This window comes from Anguilla anguilla, chromosome 10, assembly GCF_013347855.1.
Source record: "Anguilla anguilla isolate fAngAng1 chromosome 10, fAngAng1.pri, whole genome shotgun sequence".
In the NCBI taxonomy this organism is placed as follows: domain Eukaryota; kingdom Metazoa; phylum Chordata; class Actinopteri; order Anguilliformes; family Anguillidae; genus Anguilla; species Anguilla anguilla.
This window is the reverse complement of record NC_049210.1, coordinates 20402329-20418012: the sequence shown is the minus strand read 5'-3', so window position 1 is coordinate 20418012 and position 15684 is coordinate 20402329. Positions and strand designations below refer to the sequence as shown.

Genomic DNA, 15684 nt, shown 5'->3' with positions numbered 1-15684 from the left:
AATCTGGACGGGAACAATTTCAAAAGTCCAGCGATTTAAAATGTCAATTTCAACATGAAAATGCCAGCAAAATAAGTGCCACAGATTCAAACATTAACATACCTTGTTAGTTGGCTGATTATTTTGTTGGCTTTATAAGGTTGAAATTGACATTTTACATCGCTGGTCTTTCATTCCAAACGGAAGCAGTTATTGATCACAGGAGTGAGGCGTTAGAACTCAATGTATTTCAATGGACAATGATTGAAATTAATTCAAATAAAATACTTGCCGTTGACCGATTTGCAAAATATTCGAGAATTCAGGTGTTAGCATTTTTTATACATGAATGTGCATGTAACCAGAATAGTTATGGATTATGCAAGGAATGTATGATGCTCAGCAAGGTACAATACTGTCAACACTAACTCTTTCTGTCACTTGTTTTATTTTAGGTGCGCCATCAGTGGACCCATGCCATCCAGATTATGTTCCATCAATGTTCGCACACAAAAACACCATTGATGGTGCCCAGAAGTTGGAGAGGTACCAGAGGAGACAGAGTAGACCATCTGTGGTTGAGTCCATCGAATCACCTTCCATAGAGGTCACCCATGCTGACCCTGACGATGGATGCACTGCTGTGGGTACAGATCTGTCAATGGCAGACATTGACCAGCTACAAAATGAAAACATTGAATTGAAGAGAAGAGTGTCTTTACTGGAGAAGAAATTAGAATCTCAAGAAAAACGCCAACAAGATCAAATGATTTCCAGTCTGTCCGATTTTATTTTAAGTGATGACAAGCACACTCATTTTTACACTGGTCTGCCATCTGCCTCTGTGTTTTTCACCCTCCTCACTTACCTGACAACAACATGGAATGCATCATCAACCATACTTACCCTTCCCGAGCAGTTTCTTGTGGTCCTGATGAAGCTTCGTCTGGGTTTAACTCATCAAGACCTAGCTTTTCGCTTCAGAGTGAGTTGTGGAACTGTCTCAAACATCTTCCATGAATGGCTCGAGGTGATGGCTAAAGAGTTACAATGCCTTGTCCGGTGGCCATCCAGAAAAGATATCAGAAGAAATCTCCCCACCCTATTCAAGACTACAGGTTTCAAACATGTCAGATGTATAATAGACTGTACTGAAGTGTTCATTGAGAGGCCAACTAGTTTGCATACACGAGCAATCACCTACTCCCACTACAAGTCACATAATACTGTGAAGTTCCTTGTTGGTATTAGTCCAACAGGAGCTATTACATTTTTATCAAGAGTCTGGGGTGGTCGTGCTAGCGACAAAGTCATAACAAAAAATTCTGGCTTGATTGACCTTCTTGAACAAGGAGACCATGTAATGGCTGATCGGGGCTTCAATTTTCCTGAATACTTTGCCACCAAATGTGTCCGTCTTCATGTACCAGCATCTACAAAGGGAATAAAACAACTGACGGGATTAGAGGTGACACAATCTAGAAAAATGTCACGAGTGAGAATCCATGTGGAAAGGGCCATAGGAAAACTGAAGTCATTCAGAATTCTGCGGAACACCCTGCCAGTCAGTATGGTCAAACGGATAAGCGATAACAGTCTTTGCACAATAGACAAAATGTTGATTGTTTGTGCAGCACTATCGAATCTGGGGAAACCACTAGTACCAAAATAAAGCAGGACTGAACAAAAACTGTAGGTTTGATAAATTATTTTAAATATTTTAACATGCCAAAAACAGGCATTATGATATTTATAGTCTCCCCCTGATATAATTTTCATTGCTCTTATGTGCACACTTTACCTTTCCCAAAATGTACAAAGTTCTTAAATGTTGCTTATTTTATATTTCTTGCTATTTATTTATTTTTTTATTATTCTGTTTTTGTAATTGTTAAAAAAATCTGTAGACGGCACAGGAAATAAAACTGCTTTTGTAAGTTTGATGTGAGTTTTGTAATATATACTGCTGTCCCAAAAATAAAGAATTAAAAAAAAATATATATATATATATATATATATATATATATATTCAGTAATGAACACCAACAACAATCGATAAACTGATTTATTGACTGATGAATAAAGTACTGCAGACTATCTAACATTTAGTTATGTATTTAATCAAAAAAGTGGAAAAGCTTGGTGCTCAAAAAGGCAGCAAAAAATATCAAAAAAGCAGCAGAGCGACCAATGCTGTTTTAAGAAAAAACACGACCTGCCCTTCCTGCCCTGCCATGTTGGACTGATTCTAGATCAGCACTATTGAGCTGCTTTTGAGACCATTTTCATGTAGTTGTTGCTCAACTGCAGTCTTCCATCCACAAATTCATCCACAACTTTTGGCAGCATGTGTTTGAAATAGAAGCTACGTAGCCTTTGCATATATGTGGTGACAAAGTCATTGTCATAAGGCACATCAAGCTCCAGGTGCTGTACTGGGGTCCAAATAACAAGAGTGGATGTTTGCAGCCCGAGACAGTGCATCCCTAACTGTACCTGCCTGTAGTAACCTCTGGGGCCTTTTGGGTTCACAATGTACTGCCCGTCCTCCACTCTGATGTCTTGGTTTGTAGCAGTGAATGCATCATTAAGGGATGTGCAAGCACTGAGGGTGATGGGGCATTTTACTTCTAGCAGCTTTTCATCAATGATACCATCAGGGCTTGCTGCCAGCCATGGGTCTCCTGCACACACCACCAACCCTTTATCCACCACTATGCAGCCCCTCTCCTTAATCTGCTCCTTAGCAAGTCCCTCACTTTCCTTCCCATACCTCGTGGCCACACTCCCCTGGAACCTTGGGTAGAGGTGTTCAGCGAGAAACTTAGCTGGGTCAGTTGTCTCACGCTGAGGTACCTTGCTGGCTGTGCTAGCTGTTATGCGCAGCTTGCGCGCATCATGCCAGAGTGGTTCTATGCTCTGTTTTCTGGTGTTTCTCTCTAGTTCCACCACTTGATCAGGGCTCAGTTTAACGAAGGCATCATAAAATGTTGTGCACTTTGGACAGCTCAGAGCGCTACCATGCTCACTGTGGGGCTGAGCTAAGCTGCTGAACACGTCGGGTTCCTCTCCCTGCGCGTCCTGCTCTCCCTGACTGCTAGTGAAATCCTGGCTACCTGACTCAGAGGCTGTGTCTGTCTCACTGCTGTCACACATGACAGAAAAGAGAGCACAGTCTGGCACAACTTCCTAAAAGAAAACGTGAAAAGACCTTACTCACCTACACTGCCATATATATAGTACTGAATCTTTTATATTAGGCTAACTGGTGGATTTGTTGGATATATGTGAACTATAACTTACCTTCAGGGCCTTAAAAAGCTTTTTTGGTGACCCATCTGGATTTAGCTGGGGAAGGCAGAGGGGAGCTTGTAGCCGCATCCTCTTGCCAGGTTTCAAGAAATCACATTGAGCTACTGGTTGTGGATCAGCCTGAAAGGATATTTGAAATATACATTATGCCTATATCTAAAAATAATTATTGAGGAAAAAAGGCATTATTATGACATCTGTAGCGTTGGGCTTGTATTATCATAGCTACACTCATTTTGCTAAAACAAAATATCACCAATTTCACACTATGAGATTAGAAAAGCCTGGGAGATAGTGTGTCATATCGTTAAAATGCTCACCTTCTTAGTCACCCGTGACCAAACACTTGGTTTTGAGGTGACAGATGGGCCACTCTGGAGTCCATCCTGGACACACTGCTCCACAGTAACCAAAATCGTGCCCACATGGCTACACACCTCTCCATTGCTGCATAGATCCAGATAGACATTCCATTATCAACCAGACAAATGCCAGCATTGAAAGAGCTTATCCAAACGCTATTGTCAAATGTAACGTTAGATGTATTGTTCAGCTAGCTAGCTAGCCATACTTACCCTGCCATGCAGGTGCAATGCCCACACAGGACTTCACCGGACTTCGTCGCAACGATCCAGGCGGAGTAGCGCTTGGAAAGCGCCTGACCTGCCTCGATTTCCCCGTAAACGACACGGGTATTTCCATTCTTGTGGGTTAGGATGCTTTTAACTTTTCCGGAATTAAAATAGTTATAGGCATCCAAGCTGCGATATGCCTTGAACGCCTCCCTTGTATATACACATTCCCTCTCGACTAGGTATTCAAAGATGTGTACCTGACTGACCTCCGGTAAATCAGACAGGTCTGTAGAAAAACATTCTTGTCTCAACATTTTGTTGAAAGGGTCTGGGAGTGTAACGGTATTGCATTTGAGTTTGGCCAAGTAACGGTTCTTTTCTGCGACTGGTAACCCCAAATAATACTGGCTAGACATAATTTTAAATAGCTAACGTAATTTACTTGTTATAAATTATGCTTGTATCCTGGTTTCTTTTGTTGATTGTTTATTCCCTGTTTTGTAAAGCGTCTTTGAGACTGTGAAAAGCGCTATATAAAATATTATTATTATTATTTTGCTTGTTCTCAAAAATAGCCCAGAGAGACTCTGTTGTTATTAATTGTTTGCGGAAGTCTGCCGGAAGTTAAGTTAGGGCCAGTGCCACGCACATGCGCAGTAACGTTTGTTTATGTTGTTACCGTTGAAACCGTCTATAGAGAGCTATGATGTCAGGCCCCTGAGCGTGAGTGGGATTGCGTATAGAGAGCTATGATGTCAGGTCTCTAAGCGTGTGTGGGATTGCGTATAGAGAGCTATGATGTCAGGTCTCTGAGCGTGTGTGGGATTGCGTATAGAGAGCTATGATGTCAGGTCCCTGAGCGTGTGTGGGATTGCGTGTAGAGAGCTATGATGTCAGGTCTCTAAGTGTGTCTGGGATTGCGTATAGAGAGCTATGATGTCAGGTCCCTGAGCGTGTGTGGGATTGCGTATAGAGAGCTATGATGTCAGGTCTCTGAGCGTGTGTGGGATTGCGTGTAGAGAGCTATGATGTCAGGTCTCTAAGTGTGTGTGGGATTGCGTGTAGAGAGCTATGATGTCAGGTCTCTAAGCGTGTGTGGGATTGCGTATAGAGCTATGATGTCAGGCCCCTGAGCGTGTGTGGGATTGCGTGTAGAGAGCTATGATGTCAGGTCTCTGAGCGTGTGTGGGATTGTGTGTAGAGAGCTATGATGTCAGGTCTCTGAGCGTGTGTGGGATTGCGTATAGAGAGCTATGATGTCAGGTCCCTGAGCGTGTGTGGGATTGTGTATAGAGAGCTATGATGTCAGGTCTTTGAGCGTGTGTGGGATTGCGTATAGAGAGCTATGATGTCAGGTCCCTGAGCGTGTGTGGGATTGTGTGTATAGAGCTATGATGTCAGGCCCCTGAGCGTGTGTGGGATTGTGTGTAGAGAGCTATGATGTCAGGTCTCTGAGCGTGTGTGGGATTGCGTGTAGAGAGCTATGATGTCAGGTCTCTGAGCGTGTGTGGGATTGCGTGTAGAGAGCTATGATGTCAGGTCTCTGAGCGTGTGTGGGATTGCGTGTAGAGAGCTATGATGTCAGGTCTCTGAGCGTGTGTGGGATTGCGTGTAGAGAGCTATGATGTCAGGTCTCTGAGCGTGTGTGGGATTGTGTGTAGAGAGCTATGATGTCAGGTCTCTGGGCATGTGTGGGATTGCGTGTAGAGAGCTATGATGTCAGGTCTCTGAGCGTGTGTGGGATTGCGTATAGAGAGCTATGATGTCAGGTCCCTGAGCGTGTGTGGGATTGCGTGTAGAGAGCTATGATGTCAGGCCCCTGAGCGTGTGTGGGATTGCGTATAGAGAGCTATGATGTCAGGTCTCTGAGCGTGTGTGGGATTGCGTATAGAGAGCTATGATGTCAGGTCTCTGAGCGTGTGTGGGATTGCGTGTAGAGAGCTATGATGTCAGGTCTCTGAGCGTGTGTGGGATTGCGTGTAGAGAGCTATGATGTCAGGTCCCTGAGCGTGTGTGGGATTGCGTGTAGAGAGCTATGATGTGAGGTCTCTGAGCGTGTGTGGGAGTGCGTATAGAGAGCTATGATGTCAGGTCTCTGAGCGTGTGTGGGATTGCGTGTAGAGAGCTATGATGTCAGGTCTCTGAGCGTGTGTGGGATTGCGTACAGAGAGCTATGATGTCAGGCCCCTGAGCGTGTGTGGGATTGCGTGTAGAGAGCTATGATGTCAGGTCTCTGAGCGTGTGTGGGATTGCGTATAGAGAGCTATGATGTCAGGCCCCTGAGCGTGTGTGGGATTGCGTGTAGAGAGCTATGATGTCAGGTCTCTGAGCGTGTGTGGGATTGCGTATAGAGAGCTATGATGTCAGGCCCCTGAGCGTGTGTGGGATTGCTTTTAGAGAACTATGATGTCAGGCCCCTGAGCGTGTGTGGGATTGCTTTTAGAGAACTATGATGTCAGGCCCCTGAGCGTGTGTGGGATTGCTTTTAGAGAACTATGATGTCAGGTCTCTGAGCGTGTGTGGGATTGCGTGTAGAGAGCTATGATGTCAGGCCCCTGAGCGTGTGTGGTATTGTGTGTAGAGAGCTATGATGTCAGGCCCCTGAGCGTGTGGGATTGTGGGCAGGATGCGGAGGAGATGGAGGGCTTCAGGACGGAGGCGGCGGCTGCAGCTCAGGACCTGGCGCGGGCGGAGGCGGAGATCCAGCTGCTGCAGAAGCTCCTGAAGGACAGAGAGCAGCAGGTGAGACGGCCCTGTCCCCCTGCCGCCACGCTCCATTAACACGCTGCCACCTCGTTCAGTCCGGAGTCCACCCTGTCAGCAAGCTTTCACTGTGTTCAGGCTACCGTCATGCTCCATTAACACGCGTGCACCCTGTCAACAAGCTTTCACTGTGTTCAGGCTGCCGCCATGCTCCATTAACACGCTGTCACTTCGTTCAGTCCGGAGTCACGCGTGCACCCTGTCAGCAAGCTTTCACTGTGTTCAGGCTGCCGCCACGCTCCATTAACACGCTGTCACCTCGTTCAGTCTGGAGTCCACCCTGTCAGCAAGCTTTCACTGTGTTCAGGCTGCCGTCACGCGCCATTGACACACTCGGCTTGTTCAGCCTGTAGTCACATGTCTGCCCTGTCAACGTCCTTTCACTGCATTCAGCCCAGTCACACACAGCCACCACTTCATTGGGTTCATCCTGCAGTGACACACTTCCACTGCGTAATGCTGAGATCTCAGTTCTCACTGGAGCTCACTCAGAACATCTCACGGTGATAATGCTACAGCAGGAGTCTGAAGCTCTTAAGAAATGTTCATATCCCTGTGTGTTTGTATATGTGTACATTATAGATCCATGAGCTGGACAGCAATGCCCAGGGTGTTCCCAGTTCCGCTGGCCAGCAGCTGGAGTTGGAGCGTCTGAGTCGAGCCCTGGACAGGCAGCAGGCGCAGACCAAGCGACTCTGGGAGCAGCTGGCCCAAGCCAGAGAGGGTGAGAATGCTGCCCGCGTGGCTTTCAGCTTCCTCTGGGGCTGTCAGTACCCGTACCCCAGGCTTTTAGGCCTCCTGTGTCTGTGTGAAAAAGATTGCCTTCTGCCATAATAACTGGCCAAATAACACCTGTAGATTGAGTCCTAAATGTAAAACCGACTGTTAAAAGTGCCAGTTTCCTTGTGAGAGAGGGAGCCTTCAGAACTTGTTGGGGTGCGCTGTTTGTTTTTGTAGATAACAGGGGTAACTTGGAGGAGCTGGTGGAGGAAATTGCAGCACTGCGGGACACCCTGGCCCAGCAGTGCAGCTTTGTATCCAATCTCGGGGACCCCCACAGGAGCCGGGGCTGCTGGTACTACGTCCCATCACCCCCAAATGTAAGGCGGTGTACTGGTTAAGCCAAATGCATTTTTTGCGCACCATATCGCTGGTAGTATTTTTATGTAATGTTGCCTAAACCCTGGTAGGGAGTATTCACTTCTGCCAGTATTTATTCCTATGTGGAACATGAAAAATAGAAAAATGAATTCCTCTGACACCCCCCACCCCATTCCTCCAGCCCCCTAGCGTGGGCTCTCAGGGCACACGCGACTCTGGCCTTGGCTCGCAGTACCCCCCCTCACCTGAGAGGGGGCGCCGACGAGGCAGGAAGGAGAGAGAGGACCAGGCCGGAGGGTATTGGATGTTCTCCCCCCTCAGAAGCAGGCGTACCAGGACACGCGGGCGAAGAGGTGACTATGGATTATAACAGCCAACACTGATTACGATGTGTTATTACATTACTAAGTAAAAACCATTTATACTGCGACATATAATTGATTGATTGATTGTTGCCGTTCTCGTTGTTAGTGTTAATCAGTTTAACCTTCAGGGTCCAAGTTGAACTATGCGGTTGTTCCCTGCACTTGGACCGGTACTTCTCTCTAGGGGTTTCGTCATACTTGTTCCTGGTTATGGTTATACACTTTGTTGTATGTCGCTCTGGATAAGAGCATCTGCCAATTGCCTGTAATGAAATGTAATGATTACATTTTGGAATTAGTTGTACTAACAAACAATGGTAAAGACTGATAAAATCTTCTTATCACAGATTTTCGATTTTATTTTACCTTCTTTGTTTTATTGTTTATTTAGCCTTTACTTAACGCAGTAGGCGCATCTGTCAAAATGTGGGTTCAGATACTAAGATTTCATCGTAGTTCAGGAGCTGAATGTTCTGTAATGGAACTGTAATGGTGGACTGTGGTCTGTAGTTGGGGGTGACCTGTACTGTGGGTAGCTGGCCGTGTTTCGCTGGACGCTCACAGTTTCGCGTGTCTGCAGGTGAGCCGCGGGACAGCGGGGGCGAGAGCGACGGCGACAGCAGCGCCTCGGGGCGTCGGTTCGCGGCCCCGCCCGGGTCCGCCGCCTACGCCGTGCCGCCCGACGGCTCCGCCCTCCCGCACGGCGCCGTCATCTACGCCCCCCCGGCCGCCGGGCTCTCCGTCGTCTACGGGCCCCCCCCGCCCGGAGCTCCCCTGGTCTACGGGCCGCCTCCCGCCAGCTTCCACGCGCCCCTGGTCCCGGCGGGGGTCCTGCACTGCAACGTCCCGGGACACCAGGACATGGTGCGCGACCCGTACCCGCGGAGAGTCCGCAGACCGCGCTCTCCTTCCCGCTCTTCGGCTCTGCAGCGATCGGAAATTGTTACACGAGGAGAGCGAGCCGTTCGGCCCATCTCAGCTCATCATTATTCCGTTAAAACAATGTTTGACCCTTTTTTAGCTGAAAAACCACATATTTGTAATTAGAATGTAATCAGAACTGAACATTCTTATGCTGATGTAACACTCCTAGTCATTCAAAGCAATGGAGTTATAGAACACTGACTGAGAATTTAGAAAAAACTTTCCAAAACATCTTCCCTTCAAAGGGTTAAAATTGGTTCACATGCAAAGTCAATTAAATATACTTAAATAATATAACTATCACGGTGGATTTGTGATGATCCATCCTAATGTAGGCTAATGGGTGGTTACTTTACCATATGCAATATAACATTCTAAAAATAACCATGTGTAATTTTTAAATACAATTTCCATTCCTTATTTAAGCCAGTTTAGGTGCATTTTAGTGGAATTTTCACATTCAGAGCCTCAATGAAAACAGCTCATTTTAGTTTGTCTAGCTAGTTTGTCATGCTAGCTGCTTTGTCATTTCAATTTGGCAGCACAAGAACTCTGTCAAGGTCATGCCACCTTTGTTTTGCTTGTCGCTTTTGACTTAACCTGTTCGTCAATTACTTTCTTGCCTTTCTCATCAGATGAGACATTTTGCGCAGGCGTTCAGTCTGATTTCATGGAATACTTGCACTGTTTTAATTTGGCTGGTCTTTTCTGGGCATCTTGTGACAGTTGCAATGGGGAAAGGTACTGAAGATGAGCAGAGTTCAGTTTTTGCAGTGCTTTTTTGTGACACTGGTTATGGTGCCCTGCACGAGGAACAGTACTCCTCAATCCTGGTCCTGGAGAGCCACAAGGTCCACTGGATTTTGTTGTTACACTTGAGCAACACAGCAATTGATCAATTAAAGCAGTTGATTACAGAGTGAAATCGGGTCACCTGGTTTTTTGGGGTCTCAGTTGATCTTATGGCTGAAATAAAAACCAGGGGCTTATTCCAGTCGTTTATTTTATCCGTCCTTGCTTCCCTTCCTTGCCTCCTTTCCTAGTATGGAAGGCCAAACAGGTCAAAAATATGTGAAACTGATGCCTGGAATCACGCGTTGTCAACATATTGTAGGCGCGTTTTCAGTGCGTTGGCAACACGTCATTTCAGACGTCAATTTTGCGTATTTTTTTACCTGTTAGGCCTTCCATACTAGGAAAGGATGCAAGGAAAGGAAGCAAGGATGGATAAAATAAGAGATTGGAATGAGCCCCTGCAGTCCCTATGGCTGCACTTGGGACACCTGCTCCTTTTCAGGCAGTGAACCCTGCGCGCACAGACTGACAGGTCTGTTTAGGCAGGAGCAGAAGAGCGTATTCTGATTATTGGGAGAGGCAGCATGCGGAGGCAGAGGGGTAATGCTGAGTGTCGCCCCCTGCAGGAGAGGGAGCTGGCGCAGCTACTGGGGCAGAAGAGGAAGGAGGAGCATCTGGGCGCAGACGTGCAGAGGCTGCATGACCAGCGAGCGGACCTGGAGGAGGAGCTGCAGGAGCTACGACGGGCCGTCAGCCGAATGCGCAGACGCAGGTGACTCTTGGCTCTGACCTCTGACCTCTTCCTCTATACAGTGTGTATACATATATGTATGTATGTATGTATATATATATTTTATTTTATTTTATTTTATTATTTATTTATTTTTTATTTGTTTTTTTTTTTTGATTTTCGCGAAGGTCCTTGTTGCGTGCGATAGTATCACTAGAATTAGCATCGGTAGATTTGACTGCGACGTGAAGCGGTCATCTGCATAAAAATTTAAACTCACGCCACATTTGCAGTTTTACAATTTTTTTAATCTAGGCATTTGGCGGACACTTCTAACAAAGCAACATTTGAAATGTTCATTTATCAAGATAAACAAATGCCGGTAGAGCTAGACATTAAAATTAAAGTTACATCGAACTCACCCAGGATCTGGGTAATTCTTCATGGGGTCTGAGGACAGGTCCTTGTGGAACACCGCAGAGAGGGGGCTTTGTATATCTGATGGAATACCTAACTTGTGCTCTCTCCTCAGGGAGTCTCTGGTGGGCAGTGGGAACTCCTTGGTGGAGGAGGTGCAGGAGTCCCTGCGGCAGCAGGGGGAGGCGCTGGAGGAGGTGGAGTGCGTGGAGAAGACGCTGCTTCGCCGGCGGGCAGAGCTGAGGGAGGCCGACAGACTGCTGCTGGAGGCTGAGAGCGACCTGAAGGACACCAGGGCTAAGGTGAGCGCTGTCCTCCCCTCATCCCTCCATCCAGCCTTCCCTCAGTCAGGAACATACTGAACCATCCCTTAAACATCGCTTCAGTCTCACTCATCTGAAAACTCCTCCAGACAATGAAGTCCAAAGAGGATGGGTTGTAATGAACAGCCTTTTTCACTGTTTGTCAGTTTGGGCTGTGACACACAGATGTGGGCTTTTTTGTTGTTCGGGCTGTGGCAGACAGATGTGCAGATGTTGGTTTTGTGTTTTGGCTGTGGCAGACAGATGTGGGTTTTCTGTTGATTGGGCTGTGGCAGACAGATGTGCATTCACCATTTTTGCTACAGACCAGAGAGATCCTGCAGCGCTACGGCAAGGCTCAGCAACGCGTGGGAGACACGGAGCTAGAGCTGGAGGAACTGGAGAAGCGCGCTCAGGACAGCGCCACCCAGCTGGTGGAGGCCAACCTGCAGCTCAGGTACACAGCACCCAGGCCTGGCGCTACATCCTGCTTACTGTGAAGCTCCACCTCAGGGCAGTGCTCAGTAAAAAAGATACCTGTAAATGTTTTACCTGGGATGCAAGGTAACAGTAGCACTCCACCATTAACGGTCTGAAGGGAGACTGAATACCGGGTGGGTTAGATATCAGAGCAAAGGAAAGTTCGCCAAATAGAAGTGTGTCAAATGGCGGGCAGAGCTGGAAAGAAGACAGATAGACAGATCAGTCCTTATGGCTTTTTTGTGATTCTTCTTCTCCTCTCAGGACCTTGCAAGAGGAGGTGCAGGAGCTACGGAGACGAAGAGTGGAGGAGGAGCAAACTCTGCAGGAGGTGGAGGAGGTGGTGGAATCCCAGGATGCTTTGTTCCAGGACCTTAGCAGTAAGGTACAGACTGCTACAGAGAGGTGAGTGGATTTTGGGCCAAAGTGACATAGCCTTTGAATGCATTAGACGTACAGCACCTTTGGACTATGTTACAGCGCTAATGATTGGTATTAAATACACGTTCTTGGTTGAAAATTGCTTATAATCTGTTGTTTTTTTTTACCATGACAGTGCTAAATTTAATGGCAAGCTGATAATGCTCTAATGTTCAGAACAGGTTTAAGGGACTTTAATTCAATGAAATGTAGTTCAGTGATGGGAAAACTTTTTTTTTTCTTCTGAATGTGCTAAAATTCACTACATTGTTTTACAAAACAGAGGGCGGTGGAATCTAATTTTAGGCCTTGAACATGCATAAATTGCTAGCTGACATTTGGAAATGTTTTCTTTGCCAGCTCCCCCTTTGTCTTTCTGTAAGTAGCAATGCATGCTGGGATGCAGATTAGCTCCTCCTTCGGTTTAGTATGTTGCTCTGCGTGCGTTTGGCCACAGGCTGGAGGCCCTGCAGAGCGAGCTGGACCAGGCCGAGAGCAGAGAGGCTCGGCACCTGGAGACCCTGAGAGAGGCAGAGAGCATGCTGGGACAGCGCAGGAGCGAGTTGGATGCACTCACGACCAGGGTAATTCATTGGTTAATGTATGAAGTATACTCACGCATGTGTATAATTATCTGAAGCAGCAGGCGTGTGCTAGCCATTCTTGTGCGTCACGGGAAAGCGAGACGAGGTTCCGCTGCATTGTGGGAAAGCGAGGTGGGGGGTTCTCAGTCATGGTCAGAAAGCAAGGTGGCGTTCCAGTGCATTTCGGGAAAGGGACGCAGGATTCCGGTGCGTTATGAGAGATCTTGGGAAGGTTTTTATGGGACATAATTTGGGTTCTGGCGCTCTGCTTATGGATGGGGCTCTAAATGGGGTGACTAGATGACACGGGAATAAATCTGTGACAACCCAGTGATGTAGTTGTAGACTGCGAACCCTTGGGGTGGGGGCTTAGAGATTGCCATCACGGACTGGGGAGGGGGGTTTCAAGTCAGAACTTTGGGTACGTTCACTCTAATTATCGGGACAAATGTTGATAAATCGGGACTGTCTCCATTGAATCAGTCACTGTAGCTCTAACGAGTCTGGTTGCAATGCAGGTGGCCCAGCAGCAGGAGGAATTAGCCGTCCTGAACAGGAAGCTTGGGCAGAGGCGCGAAGAAGACCGCCTCCTGCAGGAGAGTGGGGAGCAGCGTAGGAGGAGCCTGGTGGAGGTGCTGAAGCAGGGAGAGGAGGAGGTGCAGGATCTGCAGAGGAACATTAAGGTAAGAAGTTCTATACCTCAACAAGAGCCCATGTCTGTTTCCAAGGCAACGTTGTGCTTGTTATTCCTGCTGCTTCAGTCGTGGAAATTATGTTCTAATTAGTTTCAGACCATCATTAAGCAGAGATGAATTGCATTCTTTTTGTTACTGTTCACTCAATAGCAAATTACACCAAGCAGTACGTTTTAATAAGCAAAATCATTAATAAATAGACTGTGCAATTCCTCCGACTCCTTAGCTGTCTCCAAGGTTAAAAGGCATTTTATAGTTAGGCGATGTATGCTACATTGTCATCAACATTCCATTATCGCTTGACTTTCATATTGAACGCTGTCGCTCATAAAATGTACAAACACGTAACCGGTAAAAACGCATCACTGAAGTGGAGTCATTAATGGCATCTTTGTAGTCTGTACAGCCGGCATCATAAAGGCATGGAAACATTGTAATTGTGTTTATCAAACTCTCAACAAATGTGTGGTCTCCCATTTTATTTATTTTAAGGTTAGGCTAGCTGATGACTTTATACTTTGCGAAAGGTAATTACGGGAGATGAGAACGTTCTACAACAATATTGTCATGACAACTGAGCCAGCGATGGGGTCAAAGTTCAATACAGTTTAAGTCTCAGCGGTGGGCACAATGGTGATAGCGAAGACGGCAAGTTGTCCGTCGCTCTTGTTTAAACTAAAAGTCGTTGCGACCAACCATCAAACGTCATACTTCACACATCGCCCAACTGTAAACTGGCCTTAAGCCTCCTGTGTCGGCGGGGGTGCGCAGTGTCCTCTATTGCTGGCGGTGAGCTGATAGGTGGCCTCTCTGCCCCCATCTCAGGAGTTGCGGGCGGACCTGGCGACCCTCAGCGCCCTGAAGGGGGAGCTGGATTCCCAGGTGGTGGAGCAGAGGGCCGGGGCGAGCCTCGCCAAACAGGAGGCGGAGCGCGAGGAGGAGACCCTGCGGAGCGTCCTGGCCCAGATCAGCAAACACAAAGCTGGTGAGGACCCACACTGCTGCTCCTCAGGAGTCTGACGGCTGCTGCAGCGATGTGCTGATGTACGAGTTCACCTTACAGCTGCACTGCACTCAGACTGAGACAGCTCTTACCTCAGTACTCTAAAACTACCACTACCCTAACTCAGCTCAGAGTGAGAGAGCTCATACCTCAGTACTCTAAAACTACCACTACCCTAACTCAGCTCAGAGTGAGACAGCTCTTACCTCATTACTCTAAAACTACCACTACCCTTACTCAGCTCAGAGTGAGACAGCTCTTACCTCATTACTCTAAAACTACCACTACCCTTACTCAGCTCAGAGTGAGACAGCTCTTACCTCAGTACTCTAAAACTACCACTACCCTAACTCAGCTCAGAGTGAGAGAGCTCATACCTCAGTACTCTAAAACTACCACTACCCTAACTCAGCTCAGAGTGAGACAGCTCTTACCTCATTACTCTAAAACTACCACTACCCTTACTCAGCTCAGAGTGAGACAGCTCTTACCTCATTACTCTAAAACTACCACTACCCTTACTCAGCTCAGAGTGAGACAGCTCTTACCTCAGTACACTAAAACTACCACTGCCCTAACTCAGCTCAGACTGAGACAGCTCTTACCTCATTACTCTAAAACTACCACTGCCCCAACTCAGCTCAGAGTGAGACAGCTCTTACCTCATTACTCTAAAACTACCACTACCCTTACTCAGCTCAGAGTGAGACAGCTCTTACCTCAGTACACTAAAACTACCACTGCCCTAACTCAGCTCAGAGAGACAGCTCTTACCTCATTACTCTAAAACTACCACTGCCCCAACTCAGCTCAGAGTGAGACAGCTCTTACCTCAGTACTCTAAAACTACCACTACCCTAACTCAGCTCAGACTGAGAGAGCTCTTACCTCAGTACTCTAAAACTACCACTACCCTAACTCAGCTCAGAGTGAGACAGCTCTTACCTCAGTACACTAAAACTACCACTGCCCTAACTCAGCTCAGACTGAGACAGCTCTTACCTCAGTACTCTAAAACTACCACTACCCTAACTCAGCTCAGACTGAGAGAGCTCTTACCTCAGTACTCTAAAACTACCACTAACCTTACTCAGCTCAGACTGAGACTGCTCTTACCTCATTATATTACTCTAAAACTACCACTGACCTAACTCAGCTCAGACTGAGACAGCTTTTACCTCATTATATTACAGGGTTCCCACTCGTCCTGGAAAACCTTGAAAACCTGGAAATGTATCA

At 47.0% G+C, this 15684-nt stretch overlaps 2 protein-coding genes across 3 annotated transcripts in view; one reads left to right on the top strand and one right to left on the bottom strand.

Annotated features, from left to right (window-relative positions):
• cntrl (centriolin) overlaps positions 1-15684 on the top strand; it is a 49372-nt gene that overhangs the window by 22845 nt on the left and 10843 nt on the right. For both annotated transcript variants that reach the window (XM_035378770.1, XM_035378769.1), the window contains exons 20-31: positions 6492-6608; positions 7212-7353; positions 7587-7729; positions 7912-8083; positions 8676-8959; positions 10441-10586; positions 11077-11263; positions 11590-11720; positions 12008-12148; positions 12621-12747; positions 13266-13430; positions 14268-14427. In XM_035378770.1, coding sequence (XP_035234661.1) covers positions 6492-6608; positions 7212-7353; positions 7587-7729; positions 7912-8083; positions 8676-8959; positions 10441-10586; positions 11077-11263; positions 11590-11720; positions 12008-12148; positions 12621-12747; positions 13266-13430; positions 14268-14427 — 1915 coding nt within the window. The remainder of the gene's footprint in view (positions 1-6491; positions 6609-7211; positions 7354-7586; positions 7730-7911; positions 8084-8675; positions 8960-10440; positions 10587-11076; positions 11264-11589; positions 11721-12007; positions 12149-12620; positions 12748-13265; positions 13431-14267; positions 14428-15684) is intronic.
• Positions 855-4528, bottom strand: LOC118206288. The gene is made up of 4 exons (XM_035378775.1): positions 3867-4528; positions 3612-3738; positions 3283-3411; positions 855-1412 (listed from the first exon to the last, which is right to left on the bottom strand). Exons 1-4 carry the CDS (start codon positions 4280-4282, stop codon positions 1359-1361), a joined length of 726 nt encoding a protein of 241 aa, XP_035234666.1. The 5' UTR covers positions 4283-4528; the 3' UTR covers positions 855-1358.

Coding starts and splice junctions, on each gene's coding strand:
- LOC118206288 (XM_035378775.1), bottom strand. CDS start 4,282: ATGTCTAGCCAGTATTATTTGGGGTTACCAGTCGCAGAAAAGAACCGT. Junction 3,739..3,866: donor CATTGCACCTGCATGGCAGG/GTAAGTATGGCT, acceptor GGATCTATGCAG/CAATGGAGAGGTGTGTAGCC. Junction 1,413..3,282: donor AGCTTTTTAAGGCCCTGAAG/GTAAGTTATAGT, acceptor TTCCCTTTGTAG/ATGCTGGTACATGAAGACGG.